The 18938-nt window shown below is 43.7% G+C and overlaps 1 protein-coding gene across 3 annotated transcripts in view; it reads left to right on the top strand.

Moving 5' to 3' along the window:
• The window catches only part of FBXO42 (F-box protein 42), a 76517-nt gene extending 59414 nt beyond the window's left edge, over positions 1-17103 (top strand). For all 3 annotated transcript variants that reach the window (XM_047792065.1, XM_047792067.1, XM_047792066.1), the window contains 6 exons: positions 10338-10491; positions 11269-11379; positions 13364-13460; positions 13940-13996; positions 14763-14879; positions 15370-17103. In XM_047792065.1, the coding sequence (XP_047648021.1) occupies positions 10338-10491; positions 11269-11379; positions 13364-13460; positions 13940-13996; positions 14763-14879; positions 15370-16485 (1652 nt within the window). In that variant the 3' untranslated portion in view covers positions 16486-17103. The remainder of the gene's footprint in view (positions 1-10337; positions 10492-11268; positions 11380-13363; positions 13461-13939; positions 13997-14762; positions 14880-15369) is intronic.
• The last annotated feature ends 1835 nt before the right edge of the window (positions 17104-18938 follow it).

Genomic DNA, 18938 nt, shown 5'->3' with positions numbered 1-18938 from the left:
CTCAGTGGGTTAAGGATCCGGCATTGCTGTGGCTGTGGTGTAGGCCGGCAGCTGTAGCTCCAATTCAACCCCTAGCCTGGGAACCTTCATATACCATAAAAAGAAAAAAAAAAAAAAGATATGATGTACTTCTGTCACTTGAGAAATTTCCCTCGTGCCCCTTTCCTGTCAGTACCACTCTATACAGAGGTAGCCACTCTTCTGACTTCTAACAGATTTTTTTTGAGACACATTTTAGGTTTGGGGCTTTTTTTTTTCATGTTTTTTTTGGTTGTGCCCACAGCATGCAGAAGTTCCCAGGCCAGGGACTGAATCCTGGGTAACCAGAGCCCCAACAGTGACGACGCCAAGTCCTTAACATCTTGGGTTTTTTATTTTTTTGTCTTTTTGCTATTTCTTGGGCCGCTCCAGCGGCATATGGAGGTTCCCAGGCTAGGGGTCCAATCGGAGCTGTAGCCACCGGCCTACACCAGAGCCACAGCAACGCGGGATCCGAGCCTCGTCTGCAACCCACACCACAGCTCACAGCAATGCCGGATCGTTAACCCACTGAGCAAGGGCAGGGGCCGAACCCGCAACCTCATGGTTCCTAGTTGGATTCGTTAACCACTGTGCCACGACGGGAACTCCGTAATTTTTTTTTGGGGGGGGGGGTTTAGATTGATCCATGTGGTTTCATCTATCAGTGGTTTATTCCTTCTTATTGCTCTGAGTATTCCACAATGTAAATAAACCACTTTAAAAAAAAAAACAAAAACGGTTCTCTTTTTGATGCATACTTGTGTTAGTTCCACTTTGAATATAGCTGCAATCAACATTCTTATGTAAGTTTGCGGACATACATACCCATTTCTTACTTAAGACCTACTTGTCAACAACTTTAAGGAATATTGTAGACACAGTAAGTATCTGGAGAGTGCTCTCTCTTTTCACTTAGTCCTGCTCTAAGTAGGAAGATAAGCTGTAACTAAGTATTATAGAGGTTTGTGGAGAAAAGACCACTTAGCTAGTAATTAAAGGTATACTCACTATTAGGGCCTCATGACCTAAAGCGTTAGGAGGAATGTATTGTGGGAAGGAGGGAGGGAGGCTAGTCGATGGTAGCATTAAGAGCATGGTTTTTGTGCCAGGCAAACACAGGTTTGCATCTGATCTCTTGAGACTAAGGTTGCTTAGTAACCAGATGACCTTAGACAGGTTGTTTGACATCTCATTTGCCTCACCTTTAGAGTAGGCATGATAATACCTACCTCTCATAGTTTTTGTTCAGATTATATGCAATGCAATACTCAGATGGAGAGGGGATGTGGAAGCTGATTGAGTTGATACCTTTATATATACTAAAGTACTAGCTAAGGAGTAGAATGGCCATAAGTTATCCTCACGGTCTAAAGCTTGAAAAGTGACTATATTCATTCTTTTGTTCATTTTCATGCCTTTGTTTATTGAGTGTTTATGCCCAGTGCTGTTCTAGGCACTGCAAATATAGATGTGAACAAGCAGCAGGGTCTATAAGAAAATTTAAAAAATACAAAGAATAAAGAATTAAGAAAATAATAACTGGTGATGCAAGAGAATAGATATCAGTGTTTAAACAAGTTATAAAATGTGGCTAGAGCCAGGATGGATATATGGATGGATAGGCTTTTAAAGGAAATCTGATGAAATTTTTTTAATTAATTTTTTTAAGGCCACACCTGTGGCATGGACGTTCCCAGGCTAGGGGTCGAATCAGAGCTATAGCTGCCAGCCTGAGCTACAGCCACAGCAACACAGGACCTGAGCCATGTCTGTGACCTACACCACAGCTCAAGGTAATTCCAGATCCTTAACCTACTGGCCAAGGCCAGGGATTGAATCTGAGTCCTCATGGATACTAGTTGGGTTCGTTACCACTGAGCCACGACGGGAACTCCTGTTACAATTTATTTTTAAGACTGGTTGTTTTTATTAAGATTATGTGCTTTTGGGAGTTCCTTGGTGGTCTGGTGGTTAGGACTCAGCACTTTCACCACTGTGGCCCAGGTTCAGTCCCTAGTCTGGGAACTGAGATCCCACATTAAGCCACTGCACCCTGTGGACAAGCGCAAAAAAAAAAAAAAAAGAAAGAAAAAGAAAAGATTATGTGTTTTTGCTTAAAATGACTCTGACGTATTTGCATCTCCATCTCCATTTTTGTTTGTTTGCTTTCATTCCCAGCCAGTGCACTAGCTGGTGGTATGGTGGTGAGTAGAGCTGCCTTCCATTGAAGGACTTCACCCAGGGCCCAGACATCTCTTACATGTGTTACTGTCTATGAAGAAGACATAGGATGTTAGTTAAGTGTACTTTAAACTCTTCGTTGTATTAGCTCCTTCCTGATTCATGGACCCACTAGCTACTTGTCTTTATAAGTTGGTGATTTCTTGTCTCCTCTAGCCCTGTGCAATCCTGGAACAACCTGGATCTGTGGTGGTCTCAGGAGATGTGAATGAGAGCAGAGCCAGTGGGTTCCCCTAGGAAAGGAAGAAATCCTTTCTGTTTATTTATAAAGTTCAGATCTTGAGATTTTTCCAGAATACGTGCTTTTCTAAGGGGGGGTACCGATTCTCTCCTGCGGGGGAGAAGAGTGGGGAAATTTGCAAAGCACATATCTGGGTAAACTAAAATCCTCTAGGGGAGAGAATAGATAAGACCATACCATAATTTCACTTTGGCTTCCTCCCGCCTGACTAGGATTTTCCTATTTTAACATGAGGCCAGAAACTTTATGACTAGAGACACTGTTTTCACTTCTAAACAGAGCCACTTAAAAGGGCGCACACACACACACCCATTAGAACTGCAGTTAACAAGTTATGAGACTAAATTCAGACTCTGGACCTCATCTCCTTCCCCAGAAACTGAATCAAAAGACTACTTGAAATGGTAACAAGGAATTATTACTGGTTTTCATGTTGTTAATTTTCAGCTGATAAGCACTGCCTTATTCATCAGGTTGTCTTTCACGTGGTTTTGTTTACAAGTGAAAACAGTGCCAACAGGGGATTTCTTTTTGTTTATGCCTGTGACCTGTGTAGTTATACAGGATCTAAAAGTTTCTCATGCCCGTTACAAAAGTTCCTCTTGTTGTTCTGTAAATGACCCAAGGAGTGATATTTTTAAAGATCCACATAAAAATATATGCCCTAAAGCCTGAGATCCAGACAGACTTTGTCTAATATTAGTGAGGTGTTTTGGTGTCAATTAATAAGTTTCTGGCCATGTTGCAAGTGAGAAATAAAATAGAAAGAAAAAAAAAAATCAAGCGTGATGGGAACACCCAAAGAAGTGTTTGGCTTTTCTCCTGCTGAAAGGTCCACCGATAGCTCCAGTGTAGTTTATGATTAACTGGAGCCAGTTCTCATCCCAATCCAGGAGGGATCCATAACCATTTAGCTTCTATGGATGGGTTCAGTTCTTTAATAATTCCTGTTCTCTAGGATGATGTAATAATAATATCTTATGGGAGATTCTAAATGGGTCTTTTCAGCACTATGCTAAATGCTCAGGTTGAGGTTAGCTACAGGATATCCCCTCTCCATTTACCTCGCCCTTAGAGGGTCTTTAGCCCAGCATGGGAAGGGATGTGCTGGCAGGGGTACTAAAGAAAGCCATGGCCAGGAGAGTTTAGTTCTTCTGCATTTAGTACCATAGCCTTGAGTACTAACTTAAATCTCTCTATTAGGCTGAGTTAAGGACACAGTTGGCTAGAACCAAGTCTTGGAAAGCAAGAGTTTAGGGGTTCTGTAGTGACTTTGCTGAGGAGTAACTTTATATTTACTTCCTACCTTTGTTCTTTAAAATATGAGTTATAGTTTTGTATCTTCCATGGGCATCTATATAAATACAAAGACTCATCATAATTATTATTGGCTACATTGATGCTAAATTGGAAACATTTTTGTCAGCAAATGAGAAACTGGTATCTCTTCCAGATAGAACCTTCTGTGGTCCTGACTGCATACTTTGGAGACCATTCTGAATAGTTATTATTAGTCTTCAAATGATTTACAGCCTAAGACTGAACTGTGTTCTTCTCAGTTTTCCTTTTGTCTCTCTCTTCCTTAAACCACATGGTTTTCTTGTTCCAATTACCTATAAAATCAAACCAGGTTAGAGATGTAAGCAGTTAAATTATATTATTCCACTAGTTTCTCTTTAAAGGGTCTCTTGCCTCCTGAGTTATAAGTGCCAGCCTGTCCTCTTGTGCCCTGTAGGTTTTCTGATTCAGATGCTAATGTGGTGTTCTGGGAAATGCCTCTCCAGTTATTCTCTTGACCTCTGGCTCTTGCTATCAAGGTCAGTCACTTCACACACTGCCATGATGACAGCTCTATCAAGCCAAAAGCTTAGTCCACTTCCCAAGACCCAGATTGGATCCTATCAGCAGAATTCATCTCTCCACCCCCATACGCACACCAGCTCAAGGCTCCTCAGTGCTGCAAGAATACCCACACAAAAGAGACTGTGAAGTAGAGTTGTTGATTTATCTGTTCTGTCTGGTCTTATTTTGCCCTCAAGGACAGTTTTGTGTGGCAAGGACTAGTGTACCTCGTGTGGAGCTGCCTTTTACTGGGCTTATTACCCTGAGAAAATGAATGCGAGTGAAGACTTGTTGGTATGAAATGGGGAGCATGGCCTGGAAACCTCTGTCCCACTATTCATTCTTTCATGTCCCCTTGGGCATCATTGCTATGAAATGAAGTAATTGAAAGCATCCAGGGAAAAGTTTTTTGTTTTCAAACTTTATCTCTTGTAAGTACTTAATTCTTAGCATTAAGTCTTTCTGATTTCAGAGTCATGGAGTACTATTAGCAAGCCAATTACATTGATGTAAATAAGTCTTTTTTTTTTTTTTTGTCTTTTTAGGGCCCCACCTGAGGCATATGAAGGTTCCCAGGCTAGGAGTCGAATAGGAGCTGTAGCTGCCGGCCTATGCTAGAGCCACAGCAACGCCAGGCCCAACCTCATCTGTGACCTATACCACAGCTCACGGTAATGCCAGATCCTTAGTCCACTGAGCAAGGCCAGGGATTGAACCTGAGTCCTCATGGATACTGGTCTGGTTTATTAACCACTGAGCCACAATGGGAACTCCTAACATTGCTGTAAATAAGTCTAAAAGTGATTTGCCTGAAGGCAATAGGTGAAACCATTTTTTTCCTGTTTATTTTGTAGAGTGTAGGTTCAGTAACACATAGATGAGGATGACCAAGGAAATGTTTGTATATCGAAAATGTTACAGTAGTTTCTTTCAGCATCCCCCTCCCCCTTTTCTTCTTTTTACGGCTGCACCTGCAGCATTTGGAAGTTGCAGGCTAGGGATCAAATTGGAACTGCAGCTGCCAGCCTACACCACAGCCATGGCAACACTGGATCCAAACTGCATTTGCAACCTGTGCTGCCATTTGCAGCAACACCTGATCCTTTACCCACTGAGCGAGGCCAGAGATTGAACCCGAAGACTCAGGATCACTATTTAAGGTTCTTAACCCACTCAGCCACAGTGGAAACTCCTCAATGCCCCTTTGATCAAAGCACTTGGCAGGAAAACCCACTTTGGAACCTTGTTCATGTAGCTGTATACAGAGTGTATATATAGAAAAGAGTCTGGACAGATTCGGTGTTAAGGAAAATCAACTAAACTGGGATGGCCATATTCCCTTTTAATGTCATATTGGAGCAGGTTCACCCAAGGGTTATTTAATTGTCTACAACATGGGTCTCAAAGTCTAGTCCCCAAACATCGACATCATCTGGAAACTTGTTAGAAATGTAGCTTCACGGACCCCACCCCATACCTACTAAATAGGAAACTCAGAAGTGGGCCCCAGCAACCTGTGTTGTAACAAGTCCTTTATCTACTTCCAATGCAACTAAAGTTTGAGGACTACAACTCTAGGGAAATGGTGACTGTTACACCTTAATTATACACTGATAATATTAATAAATAATGATTATAGTATGGGGATGTAAAAATAACTTTTTAGTCATGCATAACATACAGGGCACACGCGCACCAATTAAACTAGGTGTTTGTGGAGTTCCCATCGAGACTCAGTGGTTAACGACTCCGACTAGGAACCATGAGGTTGCGGGTTCGATCCCTGCCCTTGCTCAGTGGGTTAAGGATCCGGCATTGCCGTGAACTGTGGTTTAGGTCATAGACGCAGATGCAGCTTGGATTCCACATTGCTGTGGCTGTGGTGTAGGCCGGTGGCTACAGCTCCGATTAGACCCCTAGCCTGGGAACCTCCATAGGCCACGGGTACGGCCCTCAAAAGACAAAAATAAATAAATAAATTAGGTGCTTGTTTTATCTTGTGTCAAATAATTGAGCTTCTCTTTTAGTGCTAGGTTCTGCATAAGTAGAAACCACACTTGTGGGAAAGTGGCATAGACACCAAACAAGAATTTGGAGTTGTTTCACCTTTACTATCTGCTTTGCAAAAGTAAATGAGAACGCCTTGAATTCTACCACTGTGTCTCATATGAAAATTTCTTCTGATTTCATAGGAACCTTGGGAAACATCTGAACTAATTAGTGATTTTAGGGAATGTTAGTTCTGATATGGTGCCTATCTGATTATACAGTTTCCCACAGCTGTCTTTTCGGCTTATGCCTTGTTTTGAAATTTGCTCCATTGATCATATCTGCTGTGTGATTAGAGGCCGTTAGTATTCGGGGAAAGAAGCCTGTGAGGATAACCATCTGCTCTGGGACGAATAGGCTCAAGTAACATGTCTTTCCAGGCTCGAGGTGGGCATATTTGGTTCTATGATGCTTGCTGAGAACCTACATGGAAGTGATACCCTTTCTTTCTCTACTTTTGTGATACAACAATGTTTTGATTCTGTCTAGAGGCCCAGTGGCCTCATATTCTGATGGCAGGCCAAGAAATGTTCTAATGAGTATAAGATCTTCATTTATAAGTTCTCTAGAGGGAATGATATTATTTTATCATATATCACCATAATGGTGATAGGTCTTTTAACCACAGAGGGTCTTCTGTTGTCAAACTCCCCTATATTGTACAAGATTTCCAGTGACTCATTCAGTGTCTAGTGTCATAGATGGGTGTGTTTTCATAAAAATACATTAACTGTTTGATATCATTCTAGCCACTGTATGGAATGAATTATTTGTGCGTAGTTGCAGTTCTTCAAAGGTTAGGACCTGATATTGTATATAAGGCTAGCCCATCTTAAAGTCATTTCCCAGAGTTCCTGCTGTGGCGCAGTGGGTCAAGAATCTGACTGCAGGAGTTCCCATATTGGCCCAGCGGAAACGTATCCACCTAGGAACCATGAGGTCTGTGGGTTCAATCCCTGGCCTCGCTCAATGGGTTGGGGATCCAGCGTTGCTGTGAGCTGTGCTGTAGGTCCCAGACTCGACTTGGATCTGGCATTGCTGTGGCTGTGGTGTAGGCTGGCAGCCATAGCTCCGATTTGACCCCTAGCCTGGGAACCTCCATGTGCTAAAAAGACAAAAGACAAAAAAAAAAGTAAAGAAATAAAGAAAGAGAAAAAAAAAGAATCTGACTGCAGCAGCTTGGATCACTATGAAAGTGGGGTTTGATCCCTGGCCTGGTGCACTCGGTTAAAGGATCTGGTGTTGCTGCAGCTGCAGCATAGGTTGCAGCTGTGGCTTAGATTCAGTCCCTGGCCTGAGAATTTCCATATGCCGCAGGTGCAGCCACCTAAAGAAAAAAAAAAAGTTATTTTCCTGCCTAAGAATGTAAGGTCATTTTTTTAAAGATAAAGTTTATAAATACTGCTCTTTAGGAGTTCCTGTTGTGACTCAGCCTTAATGAACCCAACTAGCATCCATGGGGGGGTGCTGGTTTGATCCCTAGCCTTGCTTAGTGGGTTAAGGATCTGGCATTGCAGGGTAGGTCCCAGACGCAGCTCGGATCCTGCCTTGCTGTGAGCTGAAGTGTAGGCTTGCAGCTGCAGCTCTGATTCACCACCTAGCCTGGGAACTTCTATATGCTGAGGGTTTGGCCCTAAAAAGACAAACAGACAGACGTACTTTAAATAGCTTGCTTTTCTTGGAACTTTAAAACAATGAATAAGGAGTTCCCATTGTGGCTCAGCGGAAACAAATATGACTAGCATCCATGAGGACTCAGGTTCGATTCCTGACCTTGCTCAGTGGGTTAAGGATCCAGTGTTGCCATGAGCTGTGGTGTAGGTCACAGAGGCAGCTTGGATCCTGAGTTGCTGCGGCTATGGTGTAGGCTGGCAGCTATAGTTCTGGTTCGACTCCCAGCCTGGAAACCTCTATATGCTGCAGGTGTGGCCCTAAGAAGACAAAACAAAACAAACCAAAAAAACCCAGTGAATAAAAGTATGTAATTTGAAAATGAGTTTTCTTGTTTTACTCAAAATTCTGGTAAAGACGTTATTTGCTTTCCATAACTTGGATAGAGTCTGTTTATTTTTTAAGATATAAAAATTGCCTAAATTTATTGACCTTTTCAATCTGACCTCACCATAAGTTTATTTCATTCGTAGACCTTGCATTAAGATAATTGGGAGGGGAATTGAAGACCCTTTGTTTTATAAACAATTTCAAAATATGAAATATGTAAATTTTAGAAGTGATTAAAGTAGGGACTCTTGGCAAAGACTTCACCATATTGATTTTAAGCAACAAGAATTTAAAAGTATCCAATTTGCAACAAATAATGTAAACATTACATGCATAATTGGGTCACAGGAAATTTGACATACCAGCATCTTTGACCTCTTGTGGCTGAACTAACTGTGTAGAGGTTGTATGTTGAATTCTCTATCTTCCCCACCCTGCTTCATTTGTTCTTATAGGGTAATTTTTCTCCTATTTTCCTTGTAAATTGAAGTGGAGGAGCACAATTTAACATCATTTCAGTATGATTATGTAACTGTCCAGATATTTAAGTAAGATAGTGAAATTAAAGCTTGTATTTATTTTGCATGTGTGTGTTTTGGTTTTTGGCTATGCCTGCAGCTTGCAGAGGTTTGTGGGCTAGGGATGGAACCTGTGCCATAGCTGTAACCAAAGCTATAGCAGTGACTACGCTAGATCCTTAACCTTCTGAGCCTCAAGAGAACTTTTAAAGCTTCTGTTTGTGAGGGAGTGCCTCTTGCAGCTCAGCAGTAATGAACCCAGCTAGGATCTATGAGGATGTGGGTTCGATCCCTGGCCTTGCTCAGTGGGTTAAGGATCCAGCATTGCTGTGATCTGTGGTGTAGGTCGCAGATGCAGCTTGGATCCCACATTGTTGTGGCTGTGGTTTAGGCCGGTAGCTATAGCTGCAGTTCAGCCTCTAGCCTGGGAACTTTTCATATGCTACAATTCCAGCCATAAAAAGCAAAAAAAAAAAGTGACATATAAGAGTAAAAGATTGGAGGAATAGCAATTGTTTCAAAGACAAAACGCTCTAAAAAAGTATTCTCCTATGGAACATTTGCTATCCTTAAATTTTTCCAGCATAAGCCAGATTTCTTTCATTTTGAAATTTTGTCAGCATAGCTCAGAGGTCCAGCCTAGAGGGCCTTAGTAGCCACTCTTGCTGTAAGACCTGTAGTTTTATTGGCAGGCTTTCATATCAAGCCTTGAAAGTCTGCTTCCACTTGTGCTATGAGGCCTGAAGCTAATCAGAGCTACAGCCAGCCTAGTATGCCACAGCCACAGCAACGCAGGATCCGAGCCATGTCTGTGACTTACACCACAGCTCGCAGCAATGCCGGATCCTTAACCCACTGAGCAAGGCCAGAGATCGAACCTGCAACCTCATAGTTCCTAGTTGGATTCCTTTCTGCTGCACCATGATGGGAACGCTGCTTTTTTTTTTTTTTTTTTTTTGGTCTTTTTGCCTTTTTCTAGGGCTGCTCCCGCAGCATGTGGAGATTCCCAGGCTAGGGATCTAATTGGAGCTGTAGCTGCTGGCCTACGCCAGAGCCACAGCAACTCGGGATCTGAGTTGCATCTGCAGCCTACACCACAGCTCACAGCAATGCCAGATCCGTAACCCACCGAACAAGGCCAGGGATCAAACCCGCAACCTCATGGTTCCTAGTCGGATTCGTTAACCACGAGTCACGACGGGAACTCACTCCTTAGGTTTCTTTATTGCAGTTGTAAAAGATGTATAAATTGGTGATGGTTTTCTTTCAGACCTGTGAACCCAGTTGAGCCTCCTCTCTATTATGCTTAATAGTATTGGTTCCTGTTTTGTTGCTCTTCCAGGGAAAGGTGATCTATAGGCAGCTTACTTAGGGCTTTTTGTGAGGCCCTGAATCCTAACCACATTGTTGTTGACTTCTCCCAGGGTCCTATCCTTCCCCCAAAGCTGGAGCGACTCTGGTTGTATACAAGGACCTGCTGGTGCTGTTCGGTGGCTGGACTCGGCCAAGCCCTTATCCCCTACACCAACCAGAGAGATTCTTTGATGAAATACATACTTACTCACCCTCTAAAAATTGGTAAGCCACAAAGATAAGATCCTTTGAATCTGGAGTAGATTTAAAATGACTGGGTTTTCCTTATCTTTTTGTCTGTATCCAGGAATCTCTTTTGAGAATTTGATGAAAGCTTTGTACTCTTTTCCCGGGGAAGGGGGGAGGACTTTATTAATGCACAAATTTTGCCCACAATTTCACAGGATTTACAGGATTCCCTGAAAACTTGAAGTTAAGAGCTCTTATTCCAAAGGGAAAAGTTAGAGGACATTTATTCCTCTTCCAAGAAAAATGAATGAGCCAGTTGAGTAATGGGGATCTTTTCAGCTTTGGCTACTGATGCCCCCAGGAGTGCTGTGGAGCCACATGATTCTTTACCTCCTACTGTGTCTCCAAGACTGGCTCCCAGTTGTTTTACAAACTTGCCTTTTTGAAATGACTGTATATGTCTGTTCCTTGTCCTGGACTGCTTAGTACAGGGCTCTCGGCAGCTGCTGCCCATGAGGTCGGCCCTGTAGAAAGGAGTAGCAGGGTGTACTCCTTCAGCAAACTAGGCTGAAGCAGCTAAGGAACCATAATGGAGTCCCTTTTCATTATTTTTTCATCTCTTCACTTTGCCTCAAAGCCATCCACATTGAGGAGTCAAAAGGGAATATAACTCTAGTAGGTTTGTAGAAAAGGCATAAATACCTTATGCCATCCTCTAGTTATTATCCTGGCAGTTTCTCTACTGAAGGTGATAGGTTTGTCATTTTAAATGAGGGGCCGACTTCTTGGCTTCTGCTTGTCTTTTTGTATTAGGTGGAACTGCATTGTGACGACTCATGGCCCACCTCCCATGGCCGGGCATTCGTCTTGTGTGATAGATGATAAAATGATTGTCTTTGGTGGCTCCCTAGGATCCCGGCAAATGTAAGTGTATTTGGTTTGTTCCTTATCAACCTGAAGGTAAATACTCCTGAAATAACAGGTCAGAAGAGTTAACTAGTCAGTAATCCTGAACATAGCTCTAATTAATCCAATATGTTATCTCACCCTAGTATTCTATTTTTTGAGTCTAATCAGACCAGTAAGTTGAAGAACTTGCTCCATAAAATCAGGGCTATGTAGAATCTCTCTCTCTTTTTTTTTTTTTTTTTCTTTTCTAGGGCCACACCTGAGGCACATGGATGTTCCCAGGCTAGGGGTCTAATCAGAGCGTAGCTGCCAGCCTACACCACAGCTTATGGCAACGCCGGATCCTTAACCCACAGAGCGAGGCCAGGGATCGAACCCGCAACCTTATGGTTCCTAGTCGGATTCCTTAACCACTGATCCACAACGGGAACTCCTAGAATCTCTTTTTTGTGTGGTATGTGGTTCAGTTCAGTGGGATCACATTCTGATGGGGTCTCTACCCGTACCTCCAGAGAAGTTTTACTTGTTCTCCTCTGTGGCCCAGCTTGTGTCCCTTGGGGCTTTAGAGAAGGAGAGAGGTAGATTGACAGGCTAGGTGGAAATGGTTCACCCTCCAAATGGGAGGGTTGAGGCAATGAGTAGGAGCAGGATAACTGTCAGGCCTGAGGTATCTCTGTGAGTTGTCCTCCCTACCCACTGTCCTCCTCCTTTCGCCACAACTGACCATCTCAGGCTGGAGCCAGAGCCAGAGCAATGTGTCTGAATCGCTGTTTATCTGCTTGGGCGTTAGGAGTGGTCGTTTCCCCTGTGCTTTGAAATGGACGTTGACGAGCTGTCAGCCATAACACTTTTCCAGACCCAACCCTGTTCTCACTTAGGGTACTTTCCATCTAATTTTAAAGGAGACTGTGAGCGCTGCCTTCCCAATGAGGGAGTTTAGGGCTTGAAGTATTGGGGCTCTTACTCCTGTGCATTCCTATGTGTGAACAGATGACCTTAAAGAGGGTACTTGGGAGTTCCTGTTGTGGCTCAGTGTAAATGAATCTGACTATCACCCACGAGGGTGACTTTGCTCAGTGGCTTAAGATCTGGGTTGCCATGAGTTGTGGTGTAGGTCAAAAACACGGCTCAGATCTGGCATTGCTGTGGCTGTGATATAGGCTGGCAGCTGCAGCTCCTAGTCGACCCCTAGCCTGGGAACTTCCATGTGCCACGAGTGTGGCTCTAAAAAAACCAAACAACAAAAAAGAGGGGACCGTATTTAAATAGAGACTGCCATTTAGGAGTCTGTCCTTGAGGATTGGAGATGCCAATTTGTCATGAAACTGCAGCTTTCACTAGCTATCTTGAAATTACTTTTTGTAGCTGAAATCAATAAAAAAAAAAATTTTAAGGCACCTGCAGCATATGGAAGTTCCCAGGCCAGTGGCTGAATGGGAGCTGCAGCTGAGGCCTGTGCCACAGCCACAGCAACACCAGATCCAAGCTGCACCTGCAGCCTACATACATTACGCAGCTTGCAGCCACATCGGATCCTTAGCCCACTGAGCGAGGCCAGGGATGGAACCTGCATCCTCATGGACACTGTGTCGAGTTCTTAACCTGCTAAGCCACAATGGAAACTCTCCAAATCGATAAATCTTTTATCTCCTGGACAATGATAGCCATGCCTTTTGAATAATTTTTTTTTTCTTCCTTGTGGGTTTTGCCTTTGAAAGACTGTATCTTGACTAGTAGCTATTTCCTGCTATCACCAATTAACTCTTCCTTTAGGTATTAGTGTTTGGCCATGACTCACATGGCCTTAGGGGTCAATGGAAAGAGCCAAGATTTGAAGTCTCTTTTCCAGGGAAAGGAGGGGAATAAAAATATAGTTAGGTGCTAATTATGAGCATGGCAGTTTTTTGGGGGCATCCTTATAAATATAACTTCATTTATGTCTATTCCTATAGTCCCTGAGAGCTCCCAACTCCTTCATTCTTATGTCTTTATCTTATAGGAGCAATGATGTCTGGGTCCTTGACCTCGAGCAATGGGCGTGGTCCAAGCCGAACATCTCTGGCCCCAGTCCTCATCCTCGAGGTGGCCAATCTCAGGTGCTCAGGAATTAAAATAACTATTCAGCAAACACTGTAGCATCTTTCAGTTAGGACAGGAGGGGAGGAGGGAGTCAGGTAAGATGCCAGCATACATGAGGTAAAGAGAGTTTATCATTCTTTTTTTTGCTGGTATTTATTTTTCAACTTCCAATGGGTTATAAATTTTTTGGTGGCTTTATATTGTGCCTCTCCCGAAAGCATTTACTTTGCTGTTTTATTTTTCAAGAGAACCCTTCATTTTATTTAGTTGGCACTCTCTCCTGTTAATATTTGATCAATAAAGAATCCATTCAGGTGAATCATCAGTAATTTGTTGACAGGGATCGGAATTGACATGATGTTGGAATGGAGAGCTTATGGTAAATAGAATACTCGCACTTAGGAGCTGTGTGGACTATTTTCATAAACCACTGAAGTATAGGAGGTCAGATGCCTGTGTCTTTGTAGGTTTATTTTAAATTTCTTTTTCTCCTCAGATTGTCATAGATGATGCAACTATCTTAATCCTTGGGGGATGTGGCGGTCCCAATGCTGTGAGTATTGCTGCTGTGGCCTTCTCATGCATATGCTGCTGTGTGTTCAAAACTTGCTTCCCCTGTGTCATCTTGTAAGAGTATACAAGGCCATTTTTGTGGCATTTTCATTTAGAAAATAACCTTCTCCACTTTGGGTGTATAGCCTTTGAATTTTCTGGCCTTTTTCTCCACTCTTTTTTTTGGCAGGGGGATCAAGGGGCACTTTTCGTCAGAGACATTTGTCTCTTGAATATTTATATCCGCAGTTTTCCTACTCCCACTTAGTCTTTAGGCTGTAAGGTTTGCTGCTATCATTTTTTTCAAGGGGGGATGGCACAGAAAAGCAGGTTGATAATGGCCAGGGTTTACATGAAATTTATTTAAGAATGCAGAATCAGGAGTTCCCTGGGGGCTCAACAGGTTAAGGATCAGGCATTGTCACTGCTGTGTCTTGGGTTTGATTTCTGGCCCAAGAACCTTTATGTGCTGTGGGCACAGCCAAAAATAAATAAATAAAAGAATGCAGATTCAGTCATTCTGGATATATATTATCTACCCTTTCCATCAATATACACACATACACATAAAACAACAGGCAGAATTCAAACCCATTTAAAACTGATTCGTGGGGTTACAAGTAAAATTTCATGTGCAAAGATTTCTGTTCTTTCTGAAGAGTCCGAATACTCGATGACAGCATGGCCTTGAGATTCCAGCTCTATGCATGTGTGTGTTTTGTAACATGCACCACACCTGAGTCCTCTTGTTGGTCCTTCTCTTACAGCTGTTCAAAGATGCTTGGTTGTTGCACATGCACTCAGGTCCCTGGGCCTGGCAGCCACTCAAGGTAGAAAATGAAGATCATGGGGCCCCAGAACTGTGGTGCCATCCAGCTTGCCGGGTAAGCAGAGACCTAACAAGCCAGCAGGAGAGATCCTAAACTGTAAAGCCAATTAGCTCATCATATTTCCAAGCAACTTTGTATGGAAATTGAAAACACCCTAATGTCACAAAAGAGGTGGACATTAACCATAGCTCCTTGGGCATTTCTCACATACATGAGCCACTAGATGGAAAAACTTACATAGGTCTCACTCATCCTTTGAGCCCTAGCTTTAAGCATCTCTTTGTTCATAAAACTTCCCCCAGGGTCCCCCAAACAAAAACTGGTATCTCCCTCCACTCTACCCCTATCCTGTGGACATCAGCTGAATGATAGCACATGTTGCACTATAGCAACAGATTGTTCCCATGTCTGTCCCCACTTGTAAGAGCCTAGAGGGCGCACTGCATTTTCATCTCTCTATCTTGGCACATTCCAGATGCTCGTGATAAGATATTTGGTGGTTAAATGAATGATCAGAACTGAGCACAGGTCTTTTGTCTTCCAGGTAGGGCAATGTGTGGTGGTCTTCAGCCAGGCTCCTAGTGGGAGAGCCCCACTCAGCCCCAGTTTGAACTCTCGCCCATCACCCATCAGTGCCACTCCTCCAGCCCTGGTTCCCGAAACCCGAGAATACCGTTCTCAGTCTCCAGTAAGGAATATGGATGAAGCTCCCTGTGTTAATGGTCGCTGGGGAACACTGAGGCCCAGGGCTCAAAGGCAGACCCCCTCAAGTTCCCGAGAAGGAAGCCTCTCCCCAGCCAGAGGAGATGGCTCTCCCATCCTCAATGGTGGGAGCTTATCTCCAGGATCAGCAGCTGTAGGTGGCTCTTCCTTGGACAGCCCTGTACAGGCTATATCTCCTAGCACTCCATCTACCACCGAAGGATATGACCTAAAAATGGGACTTTCTTTGGCCCCCAGACGAGGGTCACTACCAGACCAGAAAGATCTAAGATTAGGATCAATAGATCTGAATTGGGATCTGAAACCGGCTTCCACTAGCAATCATATGGATGGTGTGGACAACAGGACAGTTGGAGGAAGTATGAGACATCCTCCCGAACAGACGAATGGTGTGCATACCCCACCCCATGTGGCCAGTGCCCTCGCTGGAGCCGTTTCCCCAAGCGCCCTGCGTCGGAGCCTAGAAGCCATCAAAGCAATGTCATCCAAAGGCCCACCAGCCTCCGCAGCACTAAGTCCTCCTCTGGGCTCTTCTCCAGGCTCCCCTGGGAGCCAGAACCTGAGCAGTGGAGAAACAGTGCCCGTTCCCCGCCCAGGGCCTGCCCAAGGAGATGGACATTCCTTACCTCCCATCGCCCGCCGCCTGGGGCACCACCCTCCACAGTCCCTAAATGTTGGCAAACCCTTGTACCAGAGTATGAACTGCAAGCCCATGCAGATGTACGTGCTGGACATTAAAGACACCAAGGAGAAGGGGCGAGTCAAATGGAAAGTATTTAACAGCAGTTCTGTGGTTGGACCTCCTGAAACCAGCCTGCATACAGTGGTACAAGGCAGGGGTGAACTCATCATATTTGGAGGACTCATGGACAAGAAACAGAATGTGAAGTACTATCCAAAAACAAACGCCTTGTACTTTGTGCGAGCAAAGAGATAATATGTTCTAAAACTCTTTCCCTTTCTGTGGCTTTTAATCTGGAATTTTCCAGTGTGCAAGCATTTGGACTGAGGATTGAGAAAACAGAAGGACAAAATTACCCTCATGAACCAAAACCCCGATTCCCAACCTTGCTCACTCTAGGCTGGGATCAAATCTCCATTAAGAAAAAATTATATAAGTATATAAATATATATTATATAGACAACTCTGTTTACAAAGAGGGAGAGCTCTCCGTCCTGGTTCAGATAAAATTGTTGCTGTGTTTTAGCAGAGGCTGTGCTGCCTTTTTCTACCTTGCTGGTCTGGTAACTGGACCAAGAATTTAGGGAACAGACTAATACCAGAACTTTCCTAAAGAAGCTGAAGAACCACCTGTAAGTCTTATTTGGCCTTTGCAGAGTTAGAAAAAGAAAGGTCATGTGTAAGATGCACAGGTAGAGGTTTCAGATCCACATGCTTCAGGTGCTGGCAGGGTGAAAGTGACCTGTAGAAAACTCTTCCCCCCACCCCCTTCCCCAGAGGACCTGTGAAAACTCCTTGCAGTAATGCCCTGTGCCGGGCTCCATTCTGCCCTTTGTGACTGAAGAAAGTTGCCCAACAAGGGATCTTGTTCCACGTTTGTGTGCCAGGATCATCAAGAAGCAATGTTTATGCAGCAGCACCTGTCCACCTAGTGTCCATTGGTCTTTGAGTGCTCCCGCCACATTTCAGAAAACATTCTGGTGTCTGAATGTGGAATTTTCTGACAGTCTTATTTGGTTGCAGTTGCCAAAAACCACATTTGTTCTTTTTTTCCTTTCCTTATAACTTGATCCTCAGAGGCTGCCTTTTCCATTTATACACTGTTTTCCTTCCTTCCTCTCGTCCCCTTTTTCTTTCATTTATGGATTTTTTTTTTAAGCCCTAAAATCTTTCTCAGTTTCTTTTGACAAAGCTTGGGTACCCAGAGAAATGTCTTAGAAATATTTCTGGAACCCTTTTTCTGGCGTCACTAGGGGGCCAGTCGGGAATTTCAAGATACTGGTATCGTGAGAAATCCTTGAAGCATCAAAAATTACTGTTTTGTTCCTTATGGTTCTTTCTGTTTCCAAAGCACATTGGACATACCCATCCATGTTTGTAGAATGTGGAAATTAATCTTGGGAGAAAATCCTAAACACTACCTTTTAGAAATGATTTTTGCCCTTAATTGTGATATTCATTCTTCTGTCTGGCTGTTGAGTGTGTTTGGGTTGAATATCATGTGCTTGGCCTCTTCGATGCATGGCTGACCTTGGGAGCAGCTCCTTTGTGATTGTCTTGTTCACCCGTCACCCAGACAAGGCTTGGGTTTTTACTTTCATGTCCTTTCTGAGATAATGTGTAACCAACTAGAGCATTTCTTCGGTTGATACAGGAAAGTACAAGCTTCCAGTCTCTAAAGCAGAGTCTGGACGTAGGAGATCTCGTTGACACCACTTAAATGTGGATTTTTTCTTTCTTTTTTTATTTTTATTTTTTGGTGATCTCTCATCAGTGGAAAGAGAATTTTTATTTTGCCTTTAGGACTTAAATATCGAAACATTGCATTTCTCATCCCCACACTCCCCTTTTTCTTATTCGCATTTCCCAAGAAGAAGCCTGCTACAGCTGGCCCTGGGTCCTGGCTCCCAGCCAGTTCCTAGCAGTCTTTTAAGTATGTTTTCTCCTGTTACATCATGTTGAATCCTTTCTCCTAGCCATTAGCTTTTACAAGGTGGTCTTGATGGCAAAGCCCCCTGGTGCCAAGCCCAGGAAAGGGCCAGCTCATGGGGAGGCATGTGTTCCAGAAACTGCTCTCTGTGCTCCTTTAGATACAGAGACTACCATGTGCCTACTCACTGTGGTGTCCAACTGCTCCCAGCTCAGCACTTAGCTTTCCAGACTCTCTGCTCTGGGCCTGTCGCTAGTCCTTCTTTAGCAGAGACTGTTAGCCCGTGCCGGGGTCCTGATTCACAAGAGAAAGCTAGCCTAGATTAGCAATTTCAGCATTACTGCTCTTGCTGAACTTTCTTTATGATGTTGCATTTGTGCATGGACAGTGCCTCCAAACTCAGTTCCTACTTAAACAGATAGTATTTGGAAGCCTGAAAGTTCAGAATCTCAACTTTGTCGTCTTTCCCTTTGTCCTGTGGCCTTCCTAAGCCAGCTCTTAACTTGCTGATTCCTTCTACTTTCCCCAAGTAGGCAGGCAACAGAGACAGTAACTCTCTTAGAAAGTAGCTTGGCTCCTCGGAACTCCATGGCATCCCAGTATTACCAACTCCACTTGGAACCAGACTGTCAGTTTACAGCTCTCCAAGAAAAATCTGCCTCTTCCACACCGGGCGGTGGGTCCTGGTGGCTCCTAGGCACTGTGGGCGTGTACCTTGGGAGAGTGACTCAACGCGGTCACGGTGTCTCCTCAGGCCCTTGTGCAGCCACATGAGCAG

The sequence above is a fragment of the Phacochoerus africanus genome, chromosome 8, assembly GCF_016906955.1.
Source record: "Phacochoerus africanus isolate WHEZ1 chromosome 8, ROS_Pafr_v1, whole genome shotgun sequence".
Classification (NCBI taxonomy): domain Eukaryota; kingdom Metazoa; phylum Chordata; class Mammalia; order Artiodactyla; family Suidae; genus Phacochoerus; species Phacochoerus africanus.
This window is presented reverse-complemented; position numbering and strand designations above follow the sequence as displayed.